General features: G+C 50.0%; 1 protein-coding gene across 1 annotated transcript in view; it reads right to left on the bottom strand.

Annotated features, from left to right (window-relative positions):
• PCDH15 (protocadherin related 15) overlaps positions 1–14787 on the bottom strand; it is a 432606-nt gene that overhangs the window by 175175 nt on the left and 242644 nt on the right. The window contains exons 13-15 of the mRNA XM_071563312.1: positions 10122–10256; positions 7566–7715; positions 1206–1399 (exon numbers count right to left, since the gene is read on the bottom strand). Coding sequence (XP_071419413.1) covers positions 1206–1399; positions 7566–7715; positions 10122–10256 — 479 coding nt within the window. The remainder of the gene's footprint in view (positions 1–1205; positions 1400–7565; positions 7716–10121; positions 10257–14787) is intronic.

Below are 14787 nucleotides of genomic sequence, written 5' to 3'. Positions count from 1 at the left end.
AGCCCATGGGGAGACCTTGGTGGGAAAGAGAAAGGTGTGGGGAGGATGAAATGGCAGAGAAGGGACTGACTGTAACTCCTGTTCCCACCCCTGTGCTGTTCAGAAGCAGAGGAGTTCAGGCTGAAGAACTTAAGTTGAGTTTGGGAAAAAGAGAGAGTTGGTGCAAGATGTTTTAGCTTTTGTTTTCAAGAAAACAGGCAAGGGGAAAAGGAGTTTGTTTGATCAGGTATCACTTTTATGAACAACTTAATCTGAATGAAACACTGATTTTAAAATATGTGCACAAGAGTAAGAGCTGCTTTCTTGGAGAAGGTCCTGAAGAAAATCCAGTGAGTGAAATCCCACTTTTGTGTTATCTTTTCTTCTTCCATTCCCCCTGCGAGGGAAAGATTTGCATTTTACAGCTGTGGGAGATTTAAATGCTGGAACCTGCTGTTCCTCTCTGCTGTCCTCTTTGGAACAAGGAGCTCATCACATTATCAATACCCAGAACATGAGAGACACTTTTCTGTACCCCCACACCCTCCTGAAATGCCATCTGGGCACAGCTGCCATGTTTAGAACACAAACTCCAAAGAAGAAGGTCAGCAGGACTCGATGTCTTTACTTTTTTGAAGGTGTAGAATCACAAGATGGTTTGGGTTGGAAGGGACCTCAAAGTTCATTCACACCTTTCCAAGCCCTGCAAGGGCATGAGAGGGGCCTATCCCAACCATCCTAAATTTGCAGGCTGCTCTTCTTTATCAGCTGGGGGGGAACAGAGGTAGCTCTGCTGGCTGGAATGTGGGTCTCAGTGGAGGCACAGCTCACCATTGCACAGCTTGGCAGGTGTGCCCCATCGTGCCAAGCCTGGGTGACCCTGCACACCTCACACCTGGACAGAAGGGCCAGATTATTTCTGATCCTTTCTGCACCCTGAACCCAAAGCATCTCCCTTCTCACTTGCTTTCTTCTTTACATCCTTCACCTCAACTCCTCCCAAGGAAGGGACACACATGGTGACAGCATAGTTGGGAGCTTCCAGAAACCCAGGCCACTGTGAGCAAAAGAAACCATGAAAAAACCCAAAGGACAAGAATTCTAACACGACACCTTTCCAGAGGATGGTCCTTCCACCCAAAGAGCAGACCCAGAAGTGGATCCCAGTGAGGAGTTGCAACCCTGAGGGTGCTGCAGAGGTGCTGAGGTTGCTGAGGGTGGCTCACCTTCTCTGGGCAGGAGGGGCACTGTCCGAGGCCCTGACGGTGAGCGCGTAGGACCTGCCCACCGCCAGCTCCACTCCTGGGGCGATGGTGATGAGACCTGTCTGGGCATTGATGGTGAAGTCCCCCTGGTCCCCAGCCAGGATTTCATACATGACCTGCCCGTTGGCTCCCTCGTCGGCATCCACGGCCGTGAGCTGCAAGGCAAAGCCACAGGGTCAGTGCTGGCAACTTCTGTGGGATTGACAGGAGGCTGAACATGAGCCAGCAGTGTGCCCAGGTGTGCCCAGGTGTGCCCAGGTGTGCCCTGGTGTGCCCAGGTGTGCCCAGGTGTGCCCAGGTGAGCCCAGGTGTGCCCAGGTGTACTCAGGTGTGCCCAGGTGGCTAAGAAAGCCAATGGCATCCTGGTCTGGATCAAGAACAGTGTGGCAGCAGGCCCAGGGCAGTGACCCTTCCCCTGGACTCAACACTGGTGAGGCCACACCTTGAGTGTTGTGTTCAGTTCTGGGCCCCTCAGTTGAGGAAAGAGATTGAGGGGCTGGAGCGGGGCCAGAGAAGAGCAACGAGGCTGGAGAAGGGACTGGATGTGGCACTGAGTGTCCTCTTAAACACCTCCAGGGACAGAGAATCCAACACGTCTTGATCCAACCCCACTGTGATCACCAGCCCAGGGCACTTTGTGCCCTGGGCTGGTGATCACAGTAGGGTTGGATCAAGGGTTGGACTTGATGATCTCAGAGGTCTCTTCCAATCCAACTGAGAAGAGCAACGAGGCTGGAGAAGGGACTGGAGCACAAGTGCTGTGGGGAGAGGCTGAGGGAGCTGGGGGTGTTCAGCCTGGAGAAGAGGAGGCTCAGAGGTGACCTCAGCACTGTCTGGAACTGCCTGAAGGGAAGTTCTGGCCAGGTGGGGGTTGGTCTCTTCTCCCAGGCACTCAGCAATAGGACAAGGGGGCACGATGGGCTCAAGCTCTGCCAGGGGAAATTGAAGTTGGAGATGAGAAAAAACTTCTTTGCAGAGAGAGTGCTCAGGCATTGGAATGGGCTGCCCAGAGAGGGGGTGGATTCACCATCCCTGGAGGTGTTAAAGATGAGGCTGGATGTGGCACTGAGTGCCATGGGCTGGTGAGCACAGTGGGGTTGGACGAAGGGTTGGACTTGATGATCTCAGAGGTCTCTTCCAACCCAGCAGATTCTATGATTCTAATTACTGTCCAACAAAGACCCACCTGAAACCAAGGGTGAGGGGTGTAAAAACATCCCAGAGCAGAGAAAAACTCCTTGCTAAAGAGTGCAAGCCAATTATTTTGGGATGATTGTGAGGATTTTGGTGTGTATTTTGTAGATTTTTAGAATCACACAGAACTTGGTTGCATAATGCCAAGGTCATGGGTTCAATCCCCTATGCGGGCCATTGACTTAAGAGTTGGACTCGATGATCCTTGTGGGTCCCTTCCAACTTTGAACAGTCTGTGATCTCTGTGAACTAGGTTACATGGATTCTCCTGGCTTGTTCATGTCTTTAGGTGGTGTTGGAAAGTTGCTAAAGCTCTTTCTCAGAGGTTCTTAAGCTTTCTTATGCCCTGCCAAGGTCACAGTTTGTGAGAAACCACCTGCAGATAGCTTGAAGACAAAACACAAGAAGGAGGCCTGCAGCTTCTCCAAGGGGCAGTTCTGTAGAGCTCTATGTGTGGGGCACCAGGGGAATGAGAACCATGGATGGTCATGGATGTCTCACATGCTAATGACTGAAACAGCCCTGGTCACATGTGTGCATGTACAGGCTTCCTGGTGTGCACCTTGGAAGCTGCTAATGAAGGTACACCATCTATCTGTCTCCATTAATACTGTTTCTGAGTGTCTGTTTTCACAGGAATTTAGGCAAAAATATGAGTTAGGAAATCTAATAAACACCAAGTTTACTCTCTGGGCATTGGGATTTATAGCACTTCCTAAAGGGAAGGGGGGAAGAAGACACTTATTACCTTACAAAAGTAGCAAGAGGGTCATATTTATTTCCTGAACATTCCCATCCCTCTCTACCTTCTGCAATGTGACAGCCTTGGCACTGCCAGGAATGCCACCCCCAGCTCTGGCACTTGAAGCCCTCGCTGTGCAGAACTGGACATCAACGTTGGCATTCATGGGCATGGACTCTGAAGGGAGCCAAGGGGAGGAAAGGGCAGTTCTTCCCATATGGATCCACATGGAGAGTCACAGCCATTTGAGTTGGAAGAGCCCTCTGAGATCATTGAGTCTGACCAGTACCCCAACACTGCCAAGGCCACCCATGTCCCCAAGGGCCACATCCACACACCTATTAAGTCCCTCCAGGGATGGGCACTCCACCACTTCCCAGGGCAGCTTGTTCCAATGCTTGACCACCTCTTCCATGAAGAAATTTTCCCTAATATTCAAACTAACCCTCTCCAGCTGCAACTTGAAGCCGTAGGAAACACAACCCCAAGTGTCCCAGTCATGCAAAGCCCATTTCAGGTGTCAGGGTGAGACCACCCACCTGCCAGGCTGTGCTTGGGGGTCAGCTCAGGCCATGAGCCAAACACAGCTGGGCACATCTCTCTGCACTTTGGTGACTCTGTGCCACCTCTGCCAGCTCTGTGGTTACTCCCACCTGCAGCGTTTCTTCCACATCATGGCACAATTTTAACTCTGTGCACGAGAAACATCTCAGGCCTGATTTTAGACCCCAGTTCTGATGGCCCTCATGAAATGAGGAGGTTCCCACCCTGCCCCTGGGAAAGGCAGGGGGTTTATCCCACACCTGGAGTGTGGAATGCTAAATCCAACATGTGCAGACAAGGACAGAAAATAGAGCTCAGGGGACATTTTTGCTTTTAGTGACAAGAAGAGACACAATAGAATCCCAGAATGGTTTAGGATGGAAGGGACATTAAATCCCATCCAGTGCCACTCCCTGTCATGGGCAGGGACACCTTCTGTTATCCCAGGTTGCTCCAAGCCCTGCCCAGCCTGCCTTGGTTGCCTCTTCTTTCCTTAGGGGTTGCTTTGCTGACACACACACTGGTTCCTCAGCTGGCCTTTGGTTCTACAGTCACGTGCTCCCTCCAACAGCACCTGGGGTGGCAGAAAGCCACATGAGCAGCCCTTGGGCACCCAGGAGGCCACAGCCACCACTGCCTGTGCCCACAGCAGCCCAGGACCAAGAGCACTGGAGTGGGAATGACAGGATGATGGCACAACGGGCTCCTGCTGCTCCTCCTGGCTCCAGCTGAGCAGTGGGAGGTGGGAAAGGACGAGGGGTCCCAGCAGGTGTGACAGCAGAGCCCCCCTGGCAATAAGAAATGCCACCCTCAGCAGGGACTCCCTGCAGGGACCCTAAAGGGAGGGTGGCAGAAGGACAGACAGGTAGCCTTGAGTTTCTGGCCCAAAGCCCTGTTGACATGGGCAGCACAGCAGGTGGGACTGCAGGGCAGCAACACACAGGGGCACAAAACCCCAGTGCCCACTGCAGAGTCAAGGGCAGGAGCAAGAGCCACCAGCTCAGGCAGGGCCACCAACACAGCAGGGTGACCTTGTGCCTGCTGGGCACCTTTCACCCCTGGGGCACCCTGAGAGGTGGCAGCACTGCAGATGGGCAGAGGAACTCAGGGACATTTCTACTGGGCTATGCCATGAAATAATCTGTCAGTGCAGCATCACACTCAGCATCCAGCAGGTCCCAGGCTCCAGAGCACCACCTACAGCTGCCAAACCACCTACAGCTGCCAAACCACCATCCATGTGTGCCAAAACACCATATCTGCCAAACCACCACATGTGCCAAACCACCTACAGCTGCCAAACCACCATCCATGTGTACCAAAACACCATATCTGCCAAACCACCACCTACAGCTGCCAAACCACCCTCCATGTGTGCCAAACCACCATATCTGCCAAACCACCACATGTGCCAAACCACCACATGTGCCAAACCACCACCTACAGCTGCCAAACCACCATATCTGCCAAACCACCACATGTGCCAAACCACCACATGTGCCATACTACCACCTACAGCTGCCAAACCACCACATGTGCCAGACCACCACCTACAGCTGCCAAACCACCACATGTGCCATACCACCATATCTGCCAATCCACCACATGTGCCAAACCACCACCTACATCTGCCAAACCACCACATGTGCCATACCACCATATCTGCCAAACCACCACCATCAGCCAAACCACCACCACATCTGCCAAACCACCACCTAGAGCTCCCAAACAACCTACAGGTGCCTAAGAATCACATCTGCCAAATCACCACCCAGATCTGCCAAACCATCACATCTGCCAAACCACCTAAAGCTGCCAAACCACCATCCACATGTGCCAAACCGCCATATCTGCGAAACCACCACATGTGCCAAACCACGACATGTGCCAAACCACCACCTACAGCTGCCAAACCACCACATGTGCCAAACCACCACATGTGCCAAACCACCACATGTGCCAAACCACCATATCTGCCAAACCACCACATGTGCCAAACCACCTACAGCTGCCAAACCACCACATGTGCCAAACCACCACTTATAGCTGCCAAACCATCATATCTGCCAAACCATCACATGTGCCAAACCACCACATGTGCCAAACCACCATATCTGCCAAACCACCATATCTGCCAAACCACCACATGTGCCAAACCACCACCTACAGCTGCCAAACCACCACATGTGCCAAACCGCCATATCTGCCAAACCACCACCATCAGCCAAACCACCACATGTGCCAAACCACCATATCTGCCAAACCACCACCATCAGCCAAACCACCACCTACAGCTGCCAAACCACCACCACATCTGCCAAACCACCACCACATCTGCCAAACCACCACCTAGAGCTCCCAAACAACCTACAGGTGCCTAACAATCACATCTGCCAAATCACCACCCTGATCTGTCAAACCATCACATCTGCCAAACCACCACATCTGCCAAACCACCACATCTGCCAAACCACCACATCTGCCAAACCACCACGTGCAGCTGCCAAACCACGTACAGCTGCCTAACAACCACATCTGCCAAGTCACCACCCAGATCTGCCAAACCACTTACAGCTGCCAAAGCACCAGCATCAGCCAAATCACCACCACATCTGCCAAACCACCACCGACAGGTACCAAACCACTACCTACAACTGCCAAATCACCATCTACAGCTGCCAAACAGCTTCCAGTTCTGATTCTTTACAGGTTCAGTGTAATATGAAATTCATGTGAGAAAAACTCAAAGCCAAGAGCTTATCACATAATGCCTTATAAAGAATACATTGATTGAAATGCTGAAGTTTAGATATATTGACAAAAGTTTTCCTTCTCTGTTAAAGTACAAGCCATTCCTGCCACTGGGCACTGAGCTACTTTATGGAGAACCAACTCCTTTGGACCTGGGAGAGGTTGGGCACAGCATTCACCATCTAAAAAGCACTTTAATGAAGTCATTTTCTCCTGAGGCAATGAGTGTTGTGCCTCTTTCACCCCCAGCACAGAGATCCAAAGCACATTTCCAACAGAGAAATACTTAACTGACCTAAACTGGTTGCACTAAAATGAGCAAATCTTCCTTCATCCTCCCACGGTATTTTCAGACACTGCAACCTGAACACGGGAGAAATGCCCCAAAAATCATGAAATGGAGGTAATTCCCCCTCAAAAAGCTTAAAAACCAAATTAACATCCATGGGTGGTATTTTTTGTCTCCCTCATTCTACGTTTGCCATTTGAAATTCTGAAAAAGTCCCTCCTGCCACAGTCTCGCCACACAACTAATGGACCTCCCAGAGAGGAAGAACCCACAGGTCAAAAAGGAGCTGGAGGAATTACCACCCAAAAAAGCCTTTTCCCAGTAACTTCAGTGTGACCAGGACTCACCTCCAGTCCTGCACTAAAACATCAATCAGTGCTGACAATCTTTAATTAAAGCTGCTTCTCTCTGGGCCTGTGTCCAGCATATTTTTCATTGCTCATTTGCCCTCCAAACAAATGACTTGGAAAAACCAACAGGTTTCAACATTCCTGCTTATGTTCCACTCAGCTGTTTACCTGTTCCCACCAAAAGGTTTTATTTCAATATTTCAGAAGATTATTATTTTTAATTTTGAGATTTTTTTTCAGCTGAAAAATTTGTAGGATGAAACAGCTGAGCTGCAGCTACAGATCTAATGTTCTAATCTACAGACAGGCCTAATGTTTAGTCTGAGCAATTTTTAATCATTATTTAACTAATGAAGTGGATGGAGATACTCAAAATTAATTTCAGTGCAGCTCCAGTTTGTCCTGCCAATGAAAAGTGAGGGAACAGAGCTAATAAAAAGCCCTACAATTACCTTTATAACACCTTCCCCAGGCCTCATGTCCGTGTAGATCTTGACATTGTAGGAGATGTTGGAGAAGGTTGGGGAGTTGTCGTTGGCATCGATCACCAGGATGGTGACAGTCACTGGGACACTCTCCTGGACTCCATCAGAGGCTGTCATCTTCAGGAAAGGAGCAGAAGAGGAAGAGTTTAGTGGTGTGTTCTCAGTACAACTCCAGCTCTGAGGAAATGCAGCACAACAACCAAAAATCGGCATTTCGTTTCTCTCTGCTGAGAAAAACACACCCAAACACACCTGTGGGGTGTCCTGGGTCAGCTGGGCAGGAGAAGTGAGGGGGCATCACTTGGGACTGCCCAGGGCTGGGAGGGAGGAGCCACCTGCCAGAGCCTCACCTGGGCATCACCACCTCCCAAAGTCTCCCCTGGGCATCACCACCTGCCACAGTCTCACCTGGGCATCACCACCTGACACAGTCTCACCTGGGCATCACCACCTCCCAAAGTCTCACTTGAGCATCACCACCTCCCAGAGTCTGACCTGGGCATCACCACCTGCCCCAGTCTCACCTGGGCATCACCACCTCCCAAAGTCTGACCTGGGCATAACCACCTGCCCCAGTCTCACCTGGGCATCACACCTGCCACAGTCTCACCTGGGCATCACCACCTCCCAGAGTCTCACCTGGGCATCACACCTGCCACAGTCTCATCTGGGCATTGTCACCTGACACAGCCTCACCTGGGCATCACACCTGCCACAGTCTCACCTGGGCATCACCACCTGACACAGTCTCACCTGGGCATCACCATCTCCCAAAGTCTCACCTGGGCATCACCACCTGCCCCAGTATGACCTGGAGATCATCACTTGCCAAAGTCTGACCTGGGCATCACCACCTGATGAAGTCTCACCTGGGCATTGCCACCTCCCAGTGTCTCACTTGGGCATCACACCTGCCACAGTCTCACCTGGGCATCACCACCTGCCAGAGTCTCACCTGGGCATCACCACCTGACACAGCCTCACCTGGGCATCACCATCTGCCAAAGTCTCACCTGGGCATCACCACCTGCCAGAGTCTGACCTGGGCATCACACCTGCCAAAGTCTCACCTGGGCATCACCACCTGCCAGAGTCTGACCTGGGCATCACCACCTGCCAAAGTCTCACCTGGGCATCACCACCTGATGAAGTCTCACCTGGGCATTGCCACCTCCCAGTGTCTCACTTGGGCATCACACCTGCCACAGTCTCACCTGGGCATCACCACCTGCCAGAGTCTGACCTGGGCATCACCATCTCCCAAAGTCTCACCTGGGCATCACCACCTGCCCCAGTCTCACCTGGGCATCACCACCTGCCACAGTCTCACCTGGGCATCACCACCTGCCACAGTCTGACCTGAGCATCACCACCTGTCACAGTCTGACCTGGGCATCACACCTGCCCCAGTCTCACCTGGGCATCACCACCTGCCACAGTCTCACCTGAGCATCACCACCTGTCACAGTCTCACCTGAGCATCACCACCTGCCACAGTCTGACCTGGGCAACACCACCTGCCACAGTCTGACCTGGGCATCACCACCTGCCACAGTCTCATCTGGGCATCACCATCTCCCAAAGTCTCCCCTGGGCATCACCACCTGACACAGTTTCACCTGGGCATCATCATCTCCCAAAGTCTCACCTGGGCATCACCATCTCCCAAAGTCTCCCCTGGGCATCACCACCTGCCCCAGTCTCACCTGGGCATCACCATCTCCCAAAGTCTCCCCTGGGCATCACCACCTGCCACAGTCTGACCTGAGCATCACCACCTGCCACAGTCTGACCTGGGCATCACCACCTGCCCCAGTCTCACCTGGGCATCACACCTGCCCCAGTCTCACCTGGGCATCACCACCCACAGCAGGTCCTGCAGCTCTGCTAAACCTCAAAGGCAGCACTTTGAGGTGGCACTTAAAGACCTACAGACCTTCTTCCTCCAGAGGGGAAATCTGAGCTGTCCTTTCAGATGCTGAAAGGACCCAAACCAGGGAGGCACAGACTGGGAACCCCTGAGGAGGACCAGCCCATTTCCAAGTTGCTGTTCCCTCACAGCCTGAGGGACTCTGAAGTCCATTTGAGCTTCTTTTCCCTCTTTATTTATTTCAGCACTCCTGGCTGAGGTTCATTGCAGCCTGGTTTGTCATTTGGTTCTCAAATCAAGCCAGAAGAAGTGTCACAATCCTGGCTTAGGGGACAAGGACAAAAGCCACTAATGGCCTCAAATGCCAAGAAGATGGGCCAGATGCTGCCATGGGAGGGTGGTGAGAGCAGGGGACAAACCTGGGAGGGGGGTCCAAAACGCTGCTCTCCAACCAAGCACCTGCTCTTTGGAGGAAGGCACTGCCCCATCAACTCCTCCAGTTGTTCTTTGCTCTTCCATCAACTCCTCCAGTTGTCCTTCACTCTTTCCTTCTTCTGGGCCATTCCCAGGGGCTCCAGGGAGGGCAGAACCCACCCCTCCTCCCCACATGCCCTGCCTGAAGCCTGAGGAGCCTCCCCCCAGGGCCCACTCACCGAGAAGGTGTAGAGCTGCTGGGTCTCCCTGTCCAGGGGCTGCAGGAGGGTGAGGTAGCGGGTGATGCCACTGGAGGTCACAATGAAAAACGTGCTGTAGTCGTTCAGGAAGAGATGGAGCTGAGGATCCTTGCTCTTCAAACAGCATTGAGGAGGAAAAAACAGGGGGTTTTAGCATAAATTCATCTAAAACTCCCATTACTTGGGGCAAGTGCTTGCTTGAGGGGAGACCTAAGCAGGCAGAAAGTACAAATGCTGTGACTAAGAAGCTTCAAAACTGCAGAAAAATAAAAGTTAAAAAACCTCACTGCTGACCTAAAAATCTATTCTGCTTCAGGAAAACCTTATTAAAAACTCACTTTAACCCCTAGAGTGACAAAATCCAATGGCAAACAAATACCTGTGTCTGTTAGTTTGAAATGAGAGCTTCTCCCCCCACCCCAACTGAAACAGGAATTTGAAAGCCAAATATAACTTAAGAAATCAGATTCAAGCTTATTAAAACCAAACCAAAAGTGATCTTGATTAACAGAGCAATAAAACAGTTGGGTTGATGCAAAGAGAAGAAATAAAGATCATTAAATAGATGCAGCTCAGAGCTTCTCTTCATGTCCCCAAAAGAATCCAAATGTATTGATGCAGAATTATGAATTTCTCAGTTGATCAAGGGGAAAAACCAACATAATAAATGAACTGTGGCAGCACTTCCATCAGGAAGGAATATTTTAAGGCAACTGGAAGGAAAAAAAGGCAAGTCAAAGGAGTGTAAATCCACTCATGTCTTCATGAGCTCTTCAGGCACTCCCCAATTCCAGCCTTTCAAGATGTTATTGAGTTCTTTAACTGATGGGACTGCAAAGGTCACCCCACATTAGTTAAATTTTCAAACAAACTACATTATTTCCTACAGTATTGCAACAAATTTCTGTGTCCTTGGACATAACGTGGTTAATTTAACCTGACTCCTTGTGCTGCTCTTGGTCATGAGTTAGAGAGTTAATTCCTGTTGTAGGAAGTGACATTAGTGGAAATTCAACCCAAGAAAACACAAAGGGCTGGGAGACAAGACCCATAAAAACTGTTTAGAACTGCCCCAAATAAGACAAGGAACCAGAGCACAGGAAACAGGAGGAAAACATGACAGAAAATCCAGGATTTCCCCAGCTCAGTTCCCACGTCAGTCACACCCACACAGGGCAGGCAACAAACACATGAATTCAGCAAACCAGCCAAAAGAAGGAAGCATTGAGGCTCTTCTTCTCTCAATATTCTCTCAACCTGAAGCCAAAATGCTTTAGAAGGGTAACTCCTACCTTGTCATCAGTGTCATTCCTACAGGATAAAGCCCCAGAGCACAGGGCAGGCCACCTGAGTGGCACCAGGAACAGCCCCCAGCACAGGTTGGTACAACAGGGGGGAAGGAGAACCTTCTTCCAAGCTTTGGAGGCCCAGGTGAGAGGAGAACATTCCAGCTGCATGGAGCAACTCTCCATGTGCTCCAGACAAGTGGTGTCCCACTGCCCAAAGCTTTGCTGCTCCTGGGAAAAGGAACATTCCTGTTCCAGGCAGCGATTCCAACAGCAATCTCTGGTTAGGGAGGAATTGCCAATAATCCCTCACTACAAAGTCAGGCAAAGATTTAATTGGCAAAAAGCCCAATTACTTGTTACACTCCTTGCTTGCCAGGTCATTTTGAACACTGATAAACAGTGTTTTGTTGCTGACTTGCTCCCAAGGAAAAGCAATGATGGAGACCCCACACCCTCCCAGGATACTCTGCCCTCTTCCTTTTGCTGTTCTTGTATCAGAAATGTTGTAAGTGAAATTGCCTTTACAGCAACCAATGCCTAGTTCTGGCCCCTCCCATGCATGGCCCAGCAACAGAGCAATTTATTTCCTTAAGCTTTCCTGAATCTGTAAAAACATTGCCATGCCTTTGCATCACCAGCAGATCTTTTACATCAGCAGCACATTTTATGCTGCAAGAAATTCAGCAGGACCTGACTGAGAGTTGGCAGCTGTGGGCACCAACTCAGCAATGCTGCCAACACCATTTCCAACACTTTCATTCTTTAAACTCTTTTAGTTTAGAGCACGGTGTTTTTTGGGTCCATTGCTGGGTCATGGAGATGAGGGGGGGCTCTGATTAATTGTTTAGCTTGTAATTGTAAGGAGAAAATGATGCTAATCCACACCAAAAGGTGCACACACAGCCTGCAAGAGCCATTTCAAGCACACAGTCCCAACCTGAGAGGGTTCAGTAGGTTCTTGTGCACCTCCCATGGCTGAAGAGGTTCTTTTTAAGTCAGAAAAAGCACATTTTGTAATACCTAAGACATGTAATTGTTTAATGGAGATTAAGCAACCACAACATAAGACTTTCTGCCCTTAATCTGGTGCAATGTGTTGAAAGGGCTCTTTGAAGGCTCCACAAAGCAAGGGGCAGCCCCAGCCCCACACAAGAGCAGGGCAGAGGGCAGAGGAGGAGCAGGAAAGAAAGAAAGAAGGAAAGAAAGAAAGGAAGGAAGGAAGAAAGAAAGAAAGAAAGAAAGAAAGAAAGAAAGAAAGAAAGAAAGAAAGAAAGAAAGAAAGAAAGAAAGAAAGAAAGAAAGAAAGAAAGAAAGAAAGAAAGAAAGAAGAGAGAGAGAAGAAAGAAAGAAAGAAAGAAAGAAAGAAAGAAAGAAAGAAAGAAAGAAAGAAAGAAAGAAAGAAAGAAAGAAAGAAAGAAAGAAAGAAAGAAAGAAAGAAAGAAAGAAAGAAAGAAAGAAAGAAAGAAAGAAAGAAAGAAAGAAAGAAAGAAAGAAAGAAAGAAAGAAAGAAAGAAAGAAATCACACAATTCAAGGCAGAAAAGGTTTTCACACACAGCACCCAATACCTACAGGGAGGGCACCTGGTGGCACCTGCAAAGGAGAACAGAGGGCACAACATCAGCCCAAGGGAGGAGCACAAACCTGGCACTGATGGGCATCAGCAGAGCAGGACATTTGGGGAATTAATGGTTATAGACAAGAATGAGATCCACAAAGGGCTCCAATGCACACTCAGTAAACAAGACATGGCCTTGGGTGGGCTCTGCTTGAAAAATCCCTGGAGAAGTTCCATTCCTGCTGCTCCTCTGCTCACACAAAGGCTCACAGCTCTGCCCAAAGCAGACAGTTTTCTAAAACTCACTAAAATGAAACCAAAATTAAATGGTATTGTCGAGACTGAGCAGACAAGGACAGGTGTTCTGCATGTGTTTCAACATTCCCAAGGGGGTTTGGAGGGAATCTGGCTCTTAAGTTCTCCAGGACAAGCTCCAAGACTCTCCAAACTGCTCAGGTTTCCTGATTGCCAACACAGGCTCATCTCCAAAAAGCTGCAGCAAAGACAAAGATACTTTAACAACTCATGTTGGTTTTCCAGTGTTCTCCATGTGGGGGATGATCAGCACTGGAATGGCCATGGAAGAGAGTCCTTTTGTCACAGAGATGTTCCAGCATCTGCCCTTCCCATTTCTGGGTGAAAGGAAAAAGTCCCTGGACAAATCTGAGATCCACAGCCTTGAAGGGGCAAAGCAAGGGAGATGATTGGTGTCACCAGAAGGAAAACATTGGCTGTGGAACAAGCCCAGAGGAGGCCACTAAAGATCATCCCAAGGCTGGATCCCTCTGCTCTGGAGCCAGGCTGGGAGAGCTGGGGGGGCTCACCTGGAGAAGAGAAGACACCAGGGACACCTGAGAGCCCCTGGCAGGGCCTGAAGAGGCTCCAGGAGAGCTGTAGAGGGACTGGAGACAAGGGATGGAGGGACAGGACACAGGGAATGGTTTCCCAGTGTCAGAGGGCAGGGACAGGTGGGATAGTGGGAAGGAATTGTTGGCTGTGAGGGTGGGCAGGCCCTGGCACAGGTTGGGCAGAGCAGCTGTGGCTGCCCCATCCCTGGGAGTGTCCAAGGCCAGGTTGGACAGGGCTTGGAGCACCCTGGGCTGGTGGGAGGTGTCCCTGCCTATGGCAGGGGTGGAGCTGGAAGGTCTTGAAGGTCCCTTCCAACCCAAACCATTCTGGGATTTCATGGAAAGATCTTCAGGATTTATGTCACCTCCACTTTGCAGGAAAAGATGTCAAAAGATCAAACCAGGAACAAGGATGGTGCTGAGCAATGTCTTAATTCCCAACTCTTTCAATCACAACCAAAGCCCCTCCAGTCCCTGCCCAAAGCAGGGGCTGAGGCCCAAGCCTGACTATGAATTCAGGCAGCAGAAAGTGCTCCAACCCCCTTCAGACTTTTTCAAATTGGGGTGGAAAGGGCCATGTCCCTCCTGGAATGAAAAGCCTACAGAAAAGTTTTGGGAATAATCACGTCACAGAAAGGAATGATTAAATGTTAATCTATTTTTAACTTTCCTTAGGTGAAAGATCCCCCCAAAATTAAAAAAAAAAAAGAAACAAACAACACCCTCTTTTTATAAACCCTAAAGAAAGCAAAGCAGCATTTTGGCTCTGCCTTTCCCTTCTGTTTGTTCTAACAATGATATGAATGGGCTGTTTCATACTGGGGGGGTATTTTCTGAATCATTTTGTTCTTCCATGACTGTAGAGGCCCCAGAAATGCTGCACAGGGACAGCAGCATCACAAGAACCTCCCTCTTGAGAGAACAAGCTCAAACATCAACCATGAAAGACAAA

The sequence above is a fragment of the Pithys albifrons genome, chromosome 9, assembly GCF_047495875.1.
Source record: "Pithys albifrons albifrons isolate INPA30051 chromosome 9, PitAlb_v1, whole genome shotgun sequence".
NCBI classification, from domain to species: Eukaryota; Metazoa; Chordata; class Aves; order Passeriformes; family Thamnophilidae; genus Pithys; species Pithys albifrons.
Note: the sequence above shows the minus strand (reverse complement) of the source record. Positions and strands in the feature narration are given on the sequence as shown.